This window comes from Bombina bombina, chromosome 7 (genome assembly GCF_027579735.1).
Source record: "Bombina bombina isolate aBomBom1 chromosome 7, aBomBom1.pri, whole genome shotgun sequence".
NCBI lineage: Eukaryota > Metazoa > Chordata > Amphibia > Anura > Bombinatoridae > Bombina > Bombina bombina.
The window spans coordinates 441,236,140-441,253,089 of record NC_069505.1 but is presented as its reverse complement, the minus strand read 5'-3'; the positions used below and the strand labels follow the sequence as shown (position 1 = coordinate 441,253,089).

General features: G+C 45.6%; 1 protein-coding gene across 1 annotated transcript in view; it reads left to right on the top strand.

Moving 5' to 3' along the window:
• Positions 1 to 1,577: 1,577 nt before the first annotated feature.
• Positions 1,578 to 16,950, top strand: part of SLC25A38 (solute carrier family 25 member 38) — a 40,385-nt gene continuing 25,012 nt past the window's right edge. Inside the window, exons 1-5 of the mRNA XM_053721372.1 lie at positions 1,578 to 1,789; positions 3,000 to 3,081; positions 13,788 to 13,967; positions 14,047 to 14,215; positions 14,695 to 14,861. Of these exons, the coding sequence (XP_053577347.1) occupies positions 1,638 to 1,789; positions 3,000 to 3,081; positions 13,788 to 13,967; positions 14,047 to 14,215; positions 14,695 to 14,861 (750 nt within the window). The 5' untranslated portion in view covers positions 1,578 to 1,637. The remainder of the gene's footprint in view (positions 1,790 to 2,999; positions 3,082 to 13,787; positions 13,968 to 14,046; positions 14,216 to 14,694; positions 14,862 to 16,950) is intronic.

Below are 16,950 nucleotides of genomic sequence, written 5' to 3'. Positions count from 1 at the left end.
TCACACCATAATAAGGGATGGTGGTGTCAGGTAGCAGTGTCACATCATAACAAGGGATGGCAATGTCTGTAGCAGCGTCACACCAGAATAAGGGATGGTGGAGTCTGGTAGCAGGGTCACATCAGAATAAGGGATGGCGGTGTCATGTACAAGGGTCACACCAGAATAAGGGATGGTGGTGTCAGGTACAAGGGTCACATCAGAATAAGGGATGGCGGTGTCAGGTAGCAGGATCACACCATAATAAGGGATGGTGGTGTCAAGTAGCAGGGTCACATCAGAATAAGGGATGGTGGTGTAAGGTAGGAGGGTCACACCAGAATAAGGGATGGCAGTGTCATGTACAAGGGTCACACCAGAATAAGGGATGGTGGTGTCAGGTACAAGGGTCACATCAGAATAAGGGATGGCGGTGTCAGGTAGCAGGATCACACCATAATAAGGGATGGTGGTGTCAGGTAGCAGTGTCACATCATAACAAGGGATGGCAATGTCTGTAGCAGCGTCACACCAGAATAAGGGATGGTGGAGTCTGGTAGCAGGGTCACATCAGAATAAGGGATGGCGGTGTCATGTACAAGGGTCACATCAGAATAAGGGATGGTGGTGTCAGGTAGCAGGGTCACATCAGAATAAGGGATGGTGGTGTAAGGTAGGAGGGTCACACCAGAATAAGGGATGGCAGTGTCATGTACAAGGGTCACACCAGAATAAGGGATGGTGGTGTCAGGTACAAGGGTCACATCAGAATAAGGGATTGTACTGTCAGGTAGCAGGGTCACACCAGAATAAGGGATGGTGGTGTCAGGTAGCAGGGTCACATCAGAATAAGGGATGGTGGTAGGGTTGCCACCTCGGCCATGTTTTCCTGGACACTTATGAGTTATACATGCTGCAGTGTGTGCAGAGAGGAACATGAATAGTGCTGTTCAGTGTCACTATTTGTGTGCTTTCCAGGGTTGAAATTCCTGTTTCTACCTGCACACCCTGCAGCATGTGTAACTCATAAGTATCCAGGAAAACATGGCTGAGGTGGAAACCCTAGATGGTGGTGTCAGGTAGCTGGGTCACATTAGAATAAGGGATGGTGGTGTCAGGTAGCAGGGTCATGCCAGAATAAGGGATTGTGGTGTCAGGTAGCAGGGTCACACCAGAATAAAGGACGGTGGTGTCAGGTAGACCAGAATAAAGGATAGCGGTGTCAGGTAGCAGGGCACCAGAATAAAGGATGGTGATGTCAGGTAGCAGGGTCACATTAGGATAAAGGATGGTGGTGTCAGGTAGCAAGGTCACACCAGAATAAGGGCTGGTGGTGTCAGGTATCAGGGTCAGGGATCATGCCCTGTGACGTTTGAGCTGGTATATGGCTACAATTCCAGTTGTACATTGCCCAAACTAAAGATGGCCGGCGAAGCCTCCCCGTTGGTTGTTATGCCTTTTCCGGTTACGATCACATGATCTTGCGCTCTAGCTGGAGATTCTTAGTCTCGGATTGGTTGTTCCCGTAACCAGAAGAAACCAGCGATTGGTGCGTTATCAGCGGATTGTCTGCCGAGTTCTGCGCTGTGATTGGTCACTCCCTCAGGCTGCCCTCTGGTACCTCAGTCACCGGGTGACAGCCCCGGGCTGGTGAGGGGATGTGGGACCTGCTGTCCTCGTTGTCACAGGCTCACCCCGTGCTCAAGGCCTTCTTGTGCGGCTCCCTCAGTGGCACCTGCTCCACTCTCCTCTTCCAACCGCTGGACCTGGTGAAAACCCTACTGCAGGCAGCGCAGCCCACCGCCTCCGGGTATGTCAGCTCTCTTGTTGTTATTGTGATAGGGCCAGGGGGTGTTATAGTGCCATGGACCGGGGGTGTTATAGTGCCAGGGACCGGGGGTGTTATAGTGCTAGGGATTGGGGGTGTTATAGTGCCAGGGGGTGTTATAGTGGCAGGGACCTGGGGTGTTAAAGTGCCAGGGGGTGTTATTTGCCAGGGACCGGGGGTGTTATAATGCCATTGACTTGGGGGTGTTATAGTGCCAGGGACAGGGGTTGTTATAGTGCCAGGGGGTGTTATAGTGCCAGGGACAGGGGTTGTTATAGTGCCAGGGACAGGGGGTGTTATAGTGCCAGGGACAGGGGTTGTTATAGTGCCAGGGGCCGGGGGTGTTATACTGCCAGGGGGTGTTATAGTGCCAGGGACCGGGGGTGTTATAGTGCCAGGACGGGGGGGGGGTGTTAGTAGTGCCAGGGGGTGTTATAGTGCCAGGGACTGGGGGTGTTATAGTGCCAGGGACTGGGAGTGTTATAGGGCCAGGGGGTGTTATAGTGCCAGGGACCGGGGGGGGGTTATAGTGCCAGGGACCGGGGGGGTGGGGGTTATAGGGACCGGGGGAGGGGGTTATAGTGACGGGGGGGGGTTATAGTGCCAGGGACCGGGGGGGGGGTTATAGTGCCAGGGACCGGGGGGGGGGTTATAGTGCCAGGGACCGGGGGGGGGGGGTTATAGTGCCAGGGACCGGGGGGGGGGGGTTAGTAGTGCCAGGGACCGGGGGGGGTTATAGTGCCAGGGACGGGGGGGGGGTTATAGTGCCAGGGACGGGGGGGGGGTTATAGTGCCAGGGACGGGGGGGGGGGTTATAGTGCCAGGGACCAGGGGGGGTTATAGTGCCAGGGACCGGGGGGGGGGGGGGGTTATAGTGCCAGGGACCGGGGGGGGGTTATAGTCCCAGGGACCTGGGGTGTTTTAGTGCCAGGGACCGGGGGGGTTATTGCGTCAGTGACCAGGGGGTTATTGCATCAGGGGGTTATTGCGACAGGGGTCAGGGGGTTGATGTGCCAGGGGCAGTCAGGGAAACAAACATTAATGTGCCAGGGCCCTAGGGGTGAAGGTTCATGCTCAGGGGCAGTTAGGATGGATAATATGACTGAGACAGGTGTTAGTAGGTGCCAGGTATTGATGTGACAGTAACTGCTGTACTTGTTAGTACATCACACAGTTTTTGTTTGTCCTTTAGGAGCCGCCCTGGCATGCTCACCCTGTTCTTCAAAGTTATTCGTAATGAAAACTTCTTGGGCCTGTGGAAAGGTGTCACCCCGGTGAGTTTTCTCATAACTGTCTGTATATGGCTTGTTGTAAACCAGAAAGGACACCTGTATTGTGTTTAGCTGCTGCAGGACACCTGTATTGTGTTTAGCTGCTGCTGCTGCCTACCTGTATTGTGTTTAGCTGCTGCTGCCTACCTGTATTGTGTTTAGCTGCTGCTGCCTACCTGTATTGTGTTTAACTGCTGCTGGATACCTGTATTGTGTTTAGCTGCTGCTGGATACCTGTATTGTGTTTAGCTGATGCAGGACACCTGTATTGTGTTTAGCTGCTGCTGGATACCTGTATTGTGTTTAGCTGCTGCTGCTGCGTACCTGTATTGTGTTTAAATGCTGCTGCTGGGTACCTGTATTGTGTTTAAATGCTGCTGCTGGGTACCTGTATTGTGTTTAACTGCTGCTGCTGGGTACCTGTATTGTGTTTAAATGCTGCTGCTGGGTACCTGTATTGTGTTTAAATGCTGCTGCTGGGTACCTGTATTGTGTTTAAATGCTGCTGCTGGGTACCTGTATTGTGTTTAAATGCTGCTGCTGGGTACCTGTATTGTGTTTAAATGCTGCTGCTGGGTACCTGTATTGTGTTTAACTGCTGCTGCTACTGGGTACCTGTATTGTGTTTAACTGCTGCTGCTACTGGGTACCTGTACAGTATTGTGTTTAGCTGCTGCCTGCTGCTGCTGCTGCTGGGTACCTGTATTGTGTTTAGCTGCTGCTGCTGCTGCTGGGTACCTGTATTGTGTTTAGCTGCTGCTGCTGCTGGGTACCTGTATTGTGTTTAAATGCTGCTGCTGCTGGGTACCTGTATTGTGTTTAAATGCTGCTGCTGCTGGGTACCTGTATTGTGTTTAAATGCTGCTGCTGCTGGGTACCTGTATTGTGTTTAAATGCTGCTGCTGCTGGGTACCTGTATTGTGTTTAGCTGCTGCTGCTGCTGCTGCTGGGTACCTGTATTGTGTTTAGCTGCTGCTGCTGCTGGGTACCTGTATTGTGTTTAGCTGCTGCTGCTGCTGCTGCTGCTGGGTACCTGTATTGTGTTTAGCTGCTGCTGCTGCTGGGTACCTGTATTGTGTTTAGCTGCTGCTGCTGCTGGGTACCTGTATTGTGTTTAGCTGCTGCTGCTGCTGCTGGGTACCTGTATTGTGTTTAGCTGCTGCTGCTGCTGCTGGGTACCTGTATTGTGTTTAGCTGCTGCTGCTGCTGCTGGGTACCTGTATTGTGTTTAGCTGCTGCTGCTGCTGCTGGGTACCTGTATTGTGTTTAGCTGCTGCTGGGCTAGCTGGGTACCTGTATTGTGTTTAAATGCTGCTGCTGCTGGGTACCTGTATTGTGTTTAAATGCTGCTGCTGCTGGGTACCTGTATTGTGTTTAGCTGCTGCTGCTGCTGCTGCTGCTGCTGCTGCTGGGTACCTGTATTGTGTTTAGCTGCTGCTGCTGCTGCTGCTGGGTACCTGTATTGTGTTTAGCTGCTGCTGCTGCTGGGTACCTGTATTGTGTTTAGCTGCTGCTGCTGGGTACCTGTATTGTGTTTAGCTGCTGCTGCTGCTGCTGCTGGGTACCTGTATTGTGTTTAGCTGCTGCTGCTGGGTACCTGTATTGTGTTTAGCTGCTGCTGCTGGGTACCTGTATTGTGTTTAGCTGCTGCTGCTGGGTACCTGTGTTGTGTTTAACTGCTGCTGCTGCTGCTGGGTACCTTTATTGTGTTTAAATGCTGCTGCTGCTGGGTACCTTTATTGTGTTTAAATGCTGCTGGGTACCTGTATTGTGTTTAAATGCTGCTGCTGGGTACCTGTATTGTGTTTAACTGGTGCTGCTGTTGCTGGGTACCTGTATTGTGTTTAGCTGCTACTGCGTACCTGTATTGTGTTTAGCTGCTGCTGCTGCTGGGTACCTGTATTGTGTTTAGCTGCTGCTGCTGCTGCTGGGTACCTGTATTGTGTTTAGCTGCTGCTGCTGCTGCTGCTGGGTACCTGTATTGTGTTTAGCTGCTGCTGCTGGGTACCTGTATTGTGTTTAGCTGCTGCTGCTGGGTACCTGTATTGTGTTTAGCTGCTGCTGCTGCTGCTGCTGGGTACCTGTATTGTGTTTAGCTGCTGCTGCTGCTGCTGGGTACCTGTATTGTGTTTAGCTGCTGCTGCTGCTGCTGCTGGGTACCTGTATTGTGTTTAGCTGCTGCTGGGTACCTGTATTGTGTTTAGCTGCTGCTGCTGCTGGGTACCTGTATTGTGTTTAGCTGCTGCTGCTGCTGGGTACCTGTATTGTGTTTAGCTGCTGCTGCTGCTGCTGCTGGGTACCTGTATTGTGTTTAGCTGCTGCTGCTGCTGCTGGGTACCTGTATTGTGTTTAGCTGCTGCTGCTGCTGCTGGGTACCTGTATTGTGTTTAGCTGCTGCTGCTGCTGCTGCTGCTGGGTACCTGTATTGTGTTTAGCTGCTGCTGCTGCTGCTGCTGGGTACCTGTATTGTGTTTAGCTGCTGCTGCTGCTGCTGCTGCTGGGTACCTGTATTGTGTTTAGCTGCTGCTGCTGCTGCTGCTGGGTACCTGTATTGTGTTTAGCTGCTGCTGCTGCTGCTGCTGGGTACCTGTATTGTGTTTAGCTGCTGCTGCTGCTGCTGGGTACCTGTATTGTGTTTAGCTGCTGCTGCTGCTGGGTACCTGTATTGTGTTTAGCTGCTGCTGCTGCTGCTGCTGGGTACCTGTATCGTGTTTAGCTGCTGCTGCTGCTGGGTACCTGTATTGTGTTTAGCTGCTGCTGCTGCTGGGTACCTGTATTGTGTTTAGCTGCTGCTGCTGCTGGGTACCTGTATTGTGTTTAGCTGCTGCTGCTGCTGCTGCTGCTGGGTACCTGTATTGTGTTTAGCTGCTGCTGCTGCTGCTGCTGCTGGGTACCTGTATTGTGTTTAGCTGCTGCTGCTGCTGCTGGGTACCTGTATTGTGTTTAGCTGCTGCTGCTGCTGGGTACCTGTATTGTGTTTAGCTGCTGCTGCTGCTGGGTACCTGTATTGTGTTTAGCTGCTGCTGCTGCTGCTGCTGCTGGGTACCTGTATTGTGTTTAGCTGCTGCTGCTGGGTACCTGTATTGTGTTTAGCTGCTGCTGCTGGGTACCTGTATTGTGTTTAGCTGCTGCTGCTGCTGGGTACCTGTATTGTGTTTAGCTGCTGCTGCTGCTGCTGGGTACCTGTATTGTGTTTAGCTGCTGCTGCTGCTGGGTACCTGTATTGTGTTTAGCTGCTGCTGCTGCTGGGTACCTGTATTGTGTTTAGCTGCTGCTGCTGCTGGGTACCTGTATTGTGTTTAGCTGCTGCTGCTGCTGGGTACCTGTATTGTGTTTAGCTGCTGCTGCTGCTGGGTACCTGTATTGTGTTTAGCTGCTGCTGCTGCTGGGTACCTGTATTGTGTTTTGCTGCTGCTGCTGCTGGGTACCTGTATTGTGTTTAGCTGCTGCTGCTGCTGGGTACCTGTATTGTGTTTAGCTGCTGCTGCTGCTGGGTACCTGTATTGTGTTTAGCTGCTGCTGCTGCTGGGTACCTGTATTGTGTTTAGCTGCTGCTGCTGCTGGGTACCTGTATTGTGTTTAGCTGCTGCTGCTGCTGGGTACCTGTATTGTGTTTAGCTGCTGCTGCTGCTGCTGGGTACCTGTATTGTGTTTAGCTGCTGCTGCTGCTGCTGGGTACCTGTATTGTGTTTAGCTGCTGCTGCTGCTGCTGGGTACCTGTATTGTGTTTAGCTGCTGCTGCTGCTGCTGGGTACCTGTATTGTGTTTAGCTGCTGCTGGGTACCTGTATTGTGTTTAGCTGCTGCTGCTGCTGGGTACCTGTATTGTGTTTAGCTGCTGCTGCTGCTGCTGGGTACCTGTATTGTGTTTAGCTGCTGCTGGGTACCTGTATTGTGTTTAGCTGCTGCTGGGTACCTGTATTGTGTTTAGCTGCTGCTGGGTACCTGTATTGTGTTTAGCTGCTGCTGGGTACCTGTATTGTGTTTAGCTGCTGCTGGGTACCTGTATTGTGTTTAGCTGCTGCTGGGTACCTGTATTGTGTTTAGCTGCTGCTGGGTACCTGTATTGTGTTTAGCTGCTGCTGGGTACCTGTATTGTGTTTAGCTGCTGCTGGGTACCTGTATTGTGTTTTATCTGCTGCTACTGCTGGGTACCTGTATTGTGTTTTTGTCTGCTGCTGCTGGATACCTGTACTGTGTTTTATCTGCTGCTGCTGCTTCTGGATACCTGTACTGTGTTTTATCTGCTGCTGGATACCTGTACTGTGTTTTATCTGCTGCTGCTGGATACATGTACTGTGTTTTATCTGCTGCTGCTGGATACATGTACCGTGTTTTATCTGCTGCTGCTGGATACATGTACCGTGTTTTATCTGCTGCTGCTGGATACATGTACCGTGTTTTATCTGCTGCTGCTGGATACATGTACCGTGTTTTATCTGCTGCTGCTGGATACATGTACCGTGTTTTATCTGCTGCTGCTGGATACATGTACTGTGTTTTATCTGCTGCTGGATACCTGTACTGTGTTTTCTTCTGTTATGTGTGATCAGTCCACGGGTCATCATTACTTCTGGGATATAACTCCTCCCCAACAGGAAATGCAAGAGGATTCACCCAGCAGAGCTGCATATAGCTCCTCCCCTCTACGTCAGTCCCAGTCATTCTCTTGCACCCAACGACTAGATAGGATGTGTGAGAGGACTATGGTGATTATACTTAGTTTTTATGACTTCAATCAAAAGTTTGTTATTTTAAAATAGCACCGGAGCGTGTTATTACTTCTCTGGCAGAGTTTGAGGAAGAATCTGTCAGAGTTTTTTACTATGATTTTAAACCGGAGTAGTTAAGATCATATTGCTGTTCTCGGCCATCTGAGGGAGGTAAAGGCTTCAGATCAGGGGACAGCGGGGCAGATGAATCTGCATTGAGGTATGTAGCAGTTTTTATTTTCTGAATGGAATTGATGAGAAAATCCTGCCATACCGTTAAAATGACATGTATGTATACACTTCAGTATTCTGGGGATGGTATTTCACCGGAACTACTCTGTTAAAGGTCACTAATCCTTTTTAATAACTAATTATCATGTTAAACGTTTTTGCTGGAATGTAGAATCGTTTACATTGCTGAGGTACTGTGTGAATAAATATTTGGGCATTATTTTCCACTTGGCAGTTTTTTTGCTTTAATTGTGACAGTTTCGTTTCTCTTCACTGCTGTGTGGGAGAGGGAGGGGCCGTTTTTGGCGCTCTTTGCTACGCATCAAAAAATACCAGTCAGTTACTTTTATATTTCCTGCATGATCCGGTTCATCTCTGATAGATCTCAGGGGTCTTCAAACTTCTTTGAAGGGAGGTAAATTCTCTCAGCAGAGCTGTGAGAATTCTTATAGTGACTGTGAATAAAAACGTTGCTTTGTATTTTTTATGTCAAATTTAATTATTGTTATTTTACTAATGGGAACAAACCTTTGCTAAAAGTTTTGTTGTTTTAAAGTTTGATGCTATAACTGTTTTTCAGTTCATTATTTCAACTGTCATTTAATCGTTAGTACCTCTTTGAGGCACAGTACGTTTTTTGCTAAAAAAGATTATAACCAAGTTGTAAGTTTTTTGCTAGTGTGTTAAACATGTCTGACTCAGAGGAAGATATCTGTGTCATTTGTTCCAATGCCAAGGTGGAGCCCAATAGAAATTTATGTACTAACTGTATTGATGCTACTTTAAATAAAAGTCAATCTGTACAATGTGAACAAATTTCACCAAACAGCGAGGGGAGAGTTATGCCGACTAACTCGCCTCACGCGGCAGTACCTGCATCTCCCGCCCGGGAGGTGCGTGATATTTTGGCGCCTAGTACATCTGGGCGGCCATTACAGATAACATTACAAGATATGGCTACTGTTATGACTGAAGTTTTGTCTAAATTACCAGAACTAAGAGGCAAGCGTGATCACTCTGGGGTGAGAACAGAGTGCGCTGACAATGCTAGGGCCATGTCTGATACTGCGTCACAGCTCGCAGAGCATGAGGACGGAGAGCTTCATTCTGTGGGTGACGGTTCTGATCCAAACAGATTGGACTCAGATATTTCAAATTTTAAATTTAAATTGGAGAACCTCCGTGTATTACTAGGGGAGGTCTTAGCAGCTCTCAACGATTGTAACACCGTTGCAATACCAGAGAAACTGTGTAGGTTGGATAAATACTTTGCGGTACCGGCGAGTACTGACGTTTTTCCTATACCTAAGAGACTAACTGAAATTGTTACTAAGGAGTGGGATAGACCCGGTGTGCCGTTCTCACCCCCTCCAATATTTAGAAAGATGTTTCCAATAGACGCCACCACTCGGGACTTATGGCAAACGGTCCCCAAGGTGGAGGGAGCAGTTTCTACTTTAGCTAAGCGTACCACTATCCCGGTGGAGGATAGCTGTGCTTTCTCAGATCCAATGGATAAAAAATTAGAGGGTTACCTTAAGAAAATGTTTGTTCAACAAGGTTTTATATTACAACCCCTTGCATGTATCGCGCCGATTACGGCTGCGGCAGCATTTTGGATTGAGTCGCTTGAAGAGAACCTTAGTTCATCTACGCTAGACGACATTACGGACAGGCTTAGAGTCCTTAAACTAGCTAATTCCTTCATTTCGGAGGCCGTAGTACATTTAACCAAACTTACGGCTAAGAACTCAGGATTCGCCATACAGGCACGTAGGGCGCTGTGGCTAAAATCCTGGTCAGCCGATGTTACTTCTAAGTCCAAATTACTTAATATACCTTTCAAGGGGCAGTCTTTATTTGGGCCCGGTTTGAAAGAGATTATCGCTGACATTACAGGAGGTAAGGGCCACGCCCTACCTCAAGACAAAGCCAAAGCTAAGGCTAGACAGTCTAATTTTCGTCCCTTTCGGAACTTCAAAAACAGGAAGGAGCTGTTGCTCGTTACAGGCAAGGCTGGAAGCCTAACCAGTCCTGGAACAAGAGCAAGCAGGCCAGGAAACCTGCTGCTGCCCCAAAGACAGCATGAACCGAGAGCCCCCGATCCGGGACCGGATCTAGTGGGGGGCAGACTCTCTCTCTTCGCCCAGGCCTGGGCAAGAGATGTTCAGGATCCCTGGGCACTAGAGATCATATCTCAGGGATACCTTCTAGACTTCAAATTATCTCCCCCAAGAGGGAGATTTCATCTGTCAAGGTTGTCAATAAACCAGATAAAGAAAGAAGCGTTTCTACGCTGCGTACAAGATCTGTTAATAATGGGAGTGATCCATCCGGTTCCGCGGTCGGAACAAGGACAAGGGTTCTACTCAAACCTGTTTGTGGTTCCCAAAAAAGAGGGAACTTTCAGGCCAATCTTAGATTTAAAGATTCTAAACAAATTCCTAAGAGTTCCATCGTTCAAAATGGAAACTATTCGGACAATCTTACCCATGATCCAAGAGGGTCAGTACATGACCACAGTGGATTTAAAGGATGCTTACCTTCACATACCGATCCACAAAGATCATCACCGGTATCTAAGGTTTGCCTTCTTAGACAGACACTACCAGTTTGTAGCTCTTCCATTCGGATTGGCTACGGCTCCAAGAATCTTCACAAAGGTTCTGGGTGCCCTTCTGGCGGTACTAAGACCGCGAGGGATTTCGGTAGCTCCATACCTAGACGACATTCTAATACAAGCTTCAAGCTTTCAAACTGCCAAGTCTCATACAGAGTTAGTTCTGGCATTTCTAAGGTCGCATGGATGGAAAGTGAACGAAAAGAAGAGTTCTCTTTTTCCTCTCACAAGAGTTCCATTCTTGGGGACTCTTATAGATTCTGTAGAAATGAAGATTTACCTGACAGAGGACAGGTTAACAAAGCTTCAAAATGCATGCCGTGTCCTTCATTCCATTCAACACCCGTCAGTAATGCATGCTAAGTCAGTGGAATGGGGATTACTCAGATTTGTCCCCTACTCTGAATCTGAATCAAGAGACCAGAAATTCTCTTCTATGGTGGCTTCATCGGCCACACCTGTCCAGGGGGATGCCATTCAGCAGGCCAGACTGGACAATTGTAACAACAGACGCCAGCCTACTAGGTTGGGGCGCTGTCTGGAATTCTCTGAAGGCTCAGGGACTATGGAATCAGGAGGAGAGTCTCCTTCCAATAAACATTCTGGAATTGAGGGCAGTTCTCAATGCCCTTCTAGCTTGGCCCCAATTAACAACTCGGGGGTTCATCAGGTTTCAGTCGGACAACATCACGACTGTAGCTTACATCAACCATCAGGGAGGGACAAGAAGCTCCCTAGCAATGGTGGAAGTATCAAAGATAATTCGCTGGGCAGAGTCTCACTCTTGCCACCTGTCAGCAATCCACATCCCGGGAGTGGAGAACTGGGAGGCGGATTTCTTGAGTCGCCAGACTTTTCATCCGGGGGAGTGGGAACTTCATCCGGAGGTCTTTGCCCAAATACTTCGACGTTGGGGCAAACCAGAGATAGATCTCATGGCGTCTCGCCAGAACGCCAAACTTCCTCGCTACGGGTCCAGATCCAGGGATCCGGGAGCGGTTCTGATAGATGCTTTGACAGCACCTTGGAACTTCGAGATGGCTTATGTGTTTCCACCCTTTCCGCTGCTTCCTCGATTGATTGCCAAAATCAAGCAGGAGAGAGCATCAGTGATTCTAATAGCGCCTGCATGGCCACGCAGGACTTGGTATGCAGATCTAGTGGACATGTCTTCCTGTCCGCCTTGGTCTCTACCTCTAAGACAGGACCTTCTGATACAGGGTCCATTCAAACATCAAAATCTAACTTCTCTGAAGCTGACTGCTTGGAAATTGAACGTTTGATTTTATCAAAACGTGGTTTTTCTGAGTCGGTTATTGATACCCTGATACAGGCTAGGAAGCCTGTTACCAGAAAGATTTACCATAAAATATGGCGTAAATACCTATACTGGTGCGAATCCAAACATTACTCCTGGAGTAAGGTTAGGATCTCTAGGATATTGTCTTTTCTACAAGAAGGGTTAGAAAAGGGTTTATCAGCTAGTTCATTAAAGGGACAGATTTCAGCTCTGTCCATCTTGTTACACAGGCGTCTGTCAGAAAATCCAGACGTCCAGGCTTTTTGTCAGGCTTTAGCTAGGATCAAGCCTGTGTTTAAAGCTGTTGCTCCGCCATGGAGTTTAAACTTAGTTCTTAACGTTTTACAGGGTGTTCCATTTGAACCCCTTCATTCCATTGATATAAAATTGTTATCTTGGAAAGTTCTGTTTTTAATGGCTATTTCCTCGGCTCGAAGAGTCTCTGAGTTATCAGCCTTACATTGTGATTCTCCTTATCTGATTTTTCACTCAGACAAGGTAGTTCTGCGTACTAAACCTGGGTTCTTACCTAAGGTGGTCACTAACAGGAATATCAATCAAGAGATTGTTGTTCCATCCTTGTGTCCAAATCCTTCTTCAAAGAAGGAACGTCTTCTACACAATCTGGATGTAGTTCGTGCCCTCAAGTTCTACTTGCAGGCAACTAAAGATTTTCGCCAAACTTCTTCCCTGTTTGTCGTTTATTCTGGACAGAGGAGAGGTCAAAAAGCTTCTGCTACCTCTCTCTCTTTTTGGCTTCGTAGCATAATACGTTTAGCCTATGAGACTGCTGGTCAGCAGCCTCCTGAAAGAATTACAGCTCACTCCACTAGAGCTGTGGCTTCCACTTGGGCCTTTAAGAATGAGGCCTCTGTTGAACAGATTTGCAAGGCTGCAACTTGGTCTTCGCTTCATACTTTTTCCAAATTTTACAAATTTGACACTTTTGCTTCTTCGGAGGCTATTTTTGGGAGAAAGGTTCTTCAGGCAGTGGTTCCTTCTATATAATGAGCCTGCCTATCCCTCCCGTCATCCGTGTACTTTTGCTTTGGTATTGGTATCCCAGAAGTAATGATGACCCGTGGACTGATCACACATAACAGAAGAAAACATAATTTATGCTTACCTGATAAATTCCTTTCTTCTGTTGTGTGATCAGTCCACGGCCCCGCCCTGTTTTAAGGCAGGTAAATATCTTTTAAATTATACTCCAGTCACCACTTCACCCTTGGTTACTCCTTTCTCGTTGATTCTTGGTCGAATGACTGGGACTGACGTAGAGGGGAGGAGCTATATGCAGCTCTGCTGGGTGAATCCTCTTGCATTTCCTGTTGGGGAGGAGTTATATCCCAGAAGTAATGATGACCCGTGGACTGATCACACAACAGAAGAAAGGAATTTATCAGGTAAGCATAAATTATGTTTTATCTGCTGCTGGATACTTGTACTGTGTTTTATCTGCTGCTGCTGGTTACCTGTACCGTGTTTTATCTGCTGCTGCTGGATACTTGTACTGTGTTTTATCTGCTGCTGCTGGATACCTGTACTGTGGTTTATCTGCTGCTGGATACTTGTACTGTGTTTTATCTGCTGCTGCTGGATACCTGTACTGTGGTTTATCTGCTGCTGCTGGATACCTCTACTGTCTTTTTTTTAACTGCTGCGTGATACCTCTACTGTGTTTTGATCCATGAAAAGAACTGCCACATGTTTTGTTTGCTTTATTCAGATTCATCTCAAACTAAATTTATTTATTATATGCATTATAGTCCTATACCTAAGTATCTGATAAATATTCTCACTAGCACCCTGTGTTTTGTACTAAATATTTGCTCCTTTTGTCACAGTCTTTTCTACGTTGTATCCCCGGAGTCGGCCTGTACTTCAGCACCCTGTATGCAGCAAAGCAGCGCTTGTTTTCAGAGCGGGAGCCCTCACCTCTTGAGTCTGTGATGTTGGGTGCGGGGTCCAGGACAGTGGCGGGCGTCTGCATGCTACCATTCACAGTTATTAAGGCTCGTTACGAAGTGAGTATTTGTGACACCGTCAGTAATGTCTGTATGTGGCAGTTCCTAATACTAACGTGATCTTGCACCCTATGCACAGAGCGGCACATACGGCTACAGGAGTGTGTTTGGAGCCATGAGAAACATCTACATAACGGAAGGTCCTCGTGCCCTCTTTAGTGGCCTCACTGCCACTCTCCTGCGCGATGCCCCTTTCTCTGGGATCTACCTTATGTTTTATAGTCAGGCCAAGAAGCTGGCACCCCACGGTAAGAGCAGTATGTAGCGTGCGCAGGTATGTTCCCTAGAGTGAGTGACGGAGTTAGCCCTGGGAGAGGGTAGACCTTTTATATTGAGATACCACTTGTTGAGCCTGAGAGAAAGTGGACCTTTTATATTAAGATATGACAGGTGTGCCGGGGGGAGAGTAGACCACCTTTATATTGAGATACAACAGGTGAGCTCAGGAGAGGGTAGACCTTTATATAGAGATAGGACAGGTGAGCCCAGGAGAGGGTAGACCTTTATATTGAGATACGACGGGTGAGCCCGGGAGAGGATAGACCTTTTATATTGAGATACGACGGGCGAGCCCGGGAGAGGGTAGACCTTTATATTGAGATACAACGGGCGATACAGATGTGACAGGTGAGTCTGGGGGGACCTTTATATACAGATATGACAGGTGAGCACCTCGGAGGATTCTTATCTAGCTTGTATTTTCATTGTTTTCCTTCTGATCCTTTAGAGAAAGTTGATCCAGCTCTTTCTCCTCTCCTTAACTTTGGCTGTGGCATTATGGGGGGCATCATGGCATCTGTTGCCACCCAACCTGCTGATGTCATCAAGACTCACATGCAGATCTCTCGTGAGCGCTACCGCTGGACAGGGCAGGCTGCAGCGTCCATCTATCAGGTAAGCTCTTGCCCAGGTGATGCTAGCTGAGACGCAATAGGCAGTCTGTCTTTTGTTGAATTATTTAAAGGGACATGTTACTGCAGTGATAGAATACACTGATTTTTTTTTATTCTACTAGTGCTTGTGAGTAATATGCACAAGTAAAGCCTTGCTCTAATGCTATAAGGCACCAGCTCAGCAACACACTATACTATATGCACTATATACACACACTGTACATAATATACACTATATACACACTGTACATAATATACACTATATATACACACACTATACATAATATACACTATATACATACTATACATAATACACTATATACTCACACTGTACATAATATACACACTGTACATAATATACACTATATACACACACTATACATAATATACACTATATACATACTATACATAATACACTATATACATACTATACATAATACACTATATACTCACTGTACATAATACACTATATACTCACTGTACATAATACACTATATACTCACACTGTACATAATATACACTATATACACACACTATACATAATATACACTATATACATACTATACATAATACACTATATACATACTATACATAATACACTATATACTCACACTGTACATAATACACTATATACTCACACTGTACATAATACACTATATACTCACACTGTACATAAAATACACTATATACTCACACTGTACATAATATACACTATATACACACTGTACATAATATACACTATATACACACTGTACATAATATACACTATATACACACTGTACATAATATACACTATATACTCACACTGTACATAATATACACTATATACGCACACTATACATAATGCACTATATACACACACTATACATAATACAATATATACTCACTGTACATAATATACACTATATACTAACACTGTACATAATATACACTATATACACACTTTACATAATATACACTATATACTCACACTGTACATAATATACACTATATATTCACACTATACATAATACACTATATACACACACTATACATAATAAACTATATACACACTATACATAATACACTATATACTAACACTGTACATAATATACACTATATACTACACTGTACATAATATACATAATATACACTATATACTCACTGTACATAATATACACTATATACTCACTGTACATAATATACACTATATACGCACACTGTACATAATATACACTATGTACCCTCTGTACATAATATACACTATATACACACTATACATAATATACAGTATATACTCACACTGTACATAATATACACTATATACTCACTATACATAATACACTATATACACAATGAACATAATATACACACTGAACATAATATACACTATATACTCACTGTACATAATATACACTTATACTCACTGTACATAATATACACTTATACTCACTGTACATAATATACACTATATACGCACACTGAACATAATATACACTATATACTCACTGTACATAATATACACTTATACACACTGAACATAATATACACTATATACTCACTGTACATAATATACACTTATACTCACTGTAAATAATATACACTATATACGCACACTGTACATAATATACACTATATACTCACTGTACATAATATACTATATACACACACTGTACATAATATACACTATATATACACACTGTACATAATATACACTATACATAATACACTATATACACACACTGTACATAATATACACTATATACACACTATACATAATATACACACTATACATAATATACACTATATACTCACACTGTACATAATATACACTATACACACTATACATAATATACTCACACTGTAGATAATATACACTATACACACTATACATAATATACTCACACTGTACATAATATACACCCACTATACATAATATACACTATATACACACTGTACATAATATACACCCACTATACATAATATACACTATATACCCACTATACATAATATACACTATATACACACTATACATAATATACACTATACATAATACACTATATACTCACTGTACATAATATACACACTATACATAAAACACTATATACTCA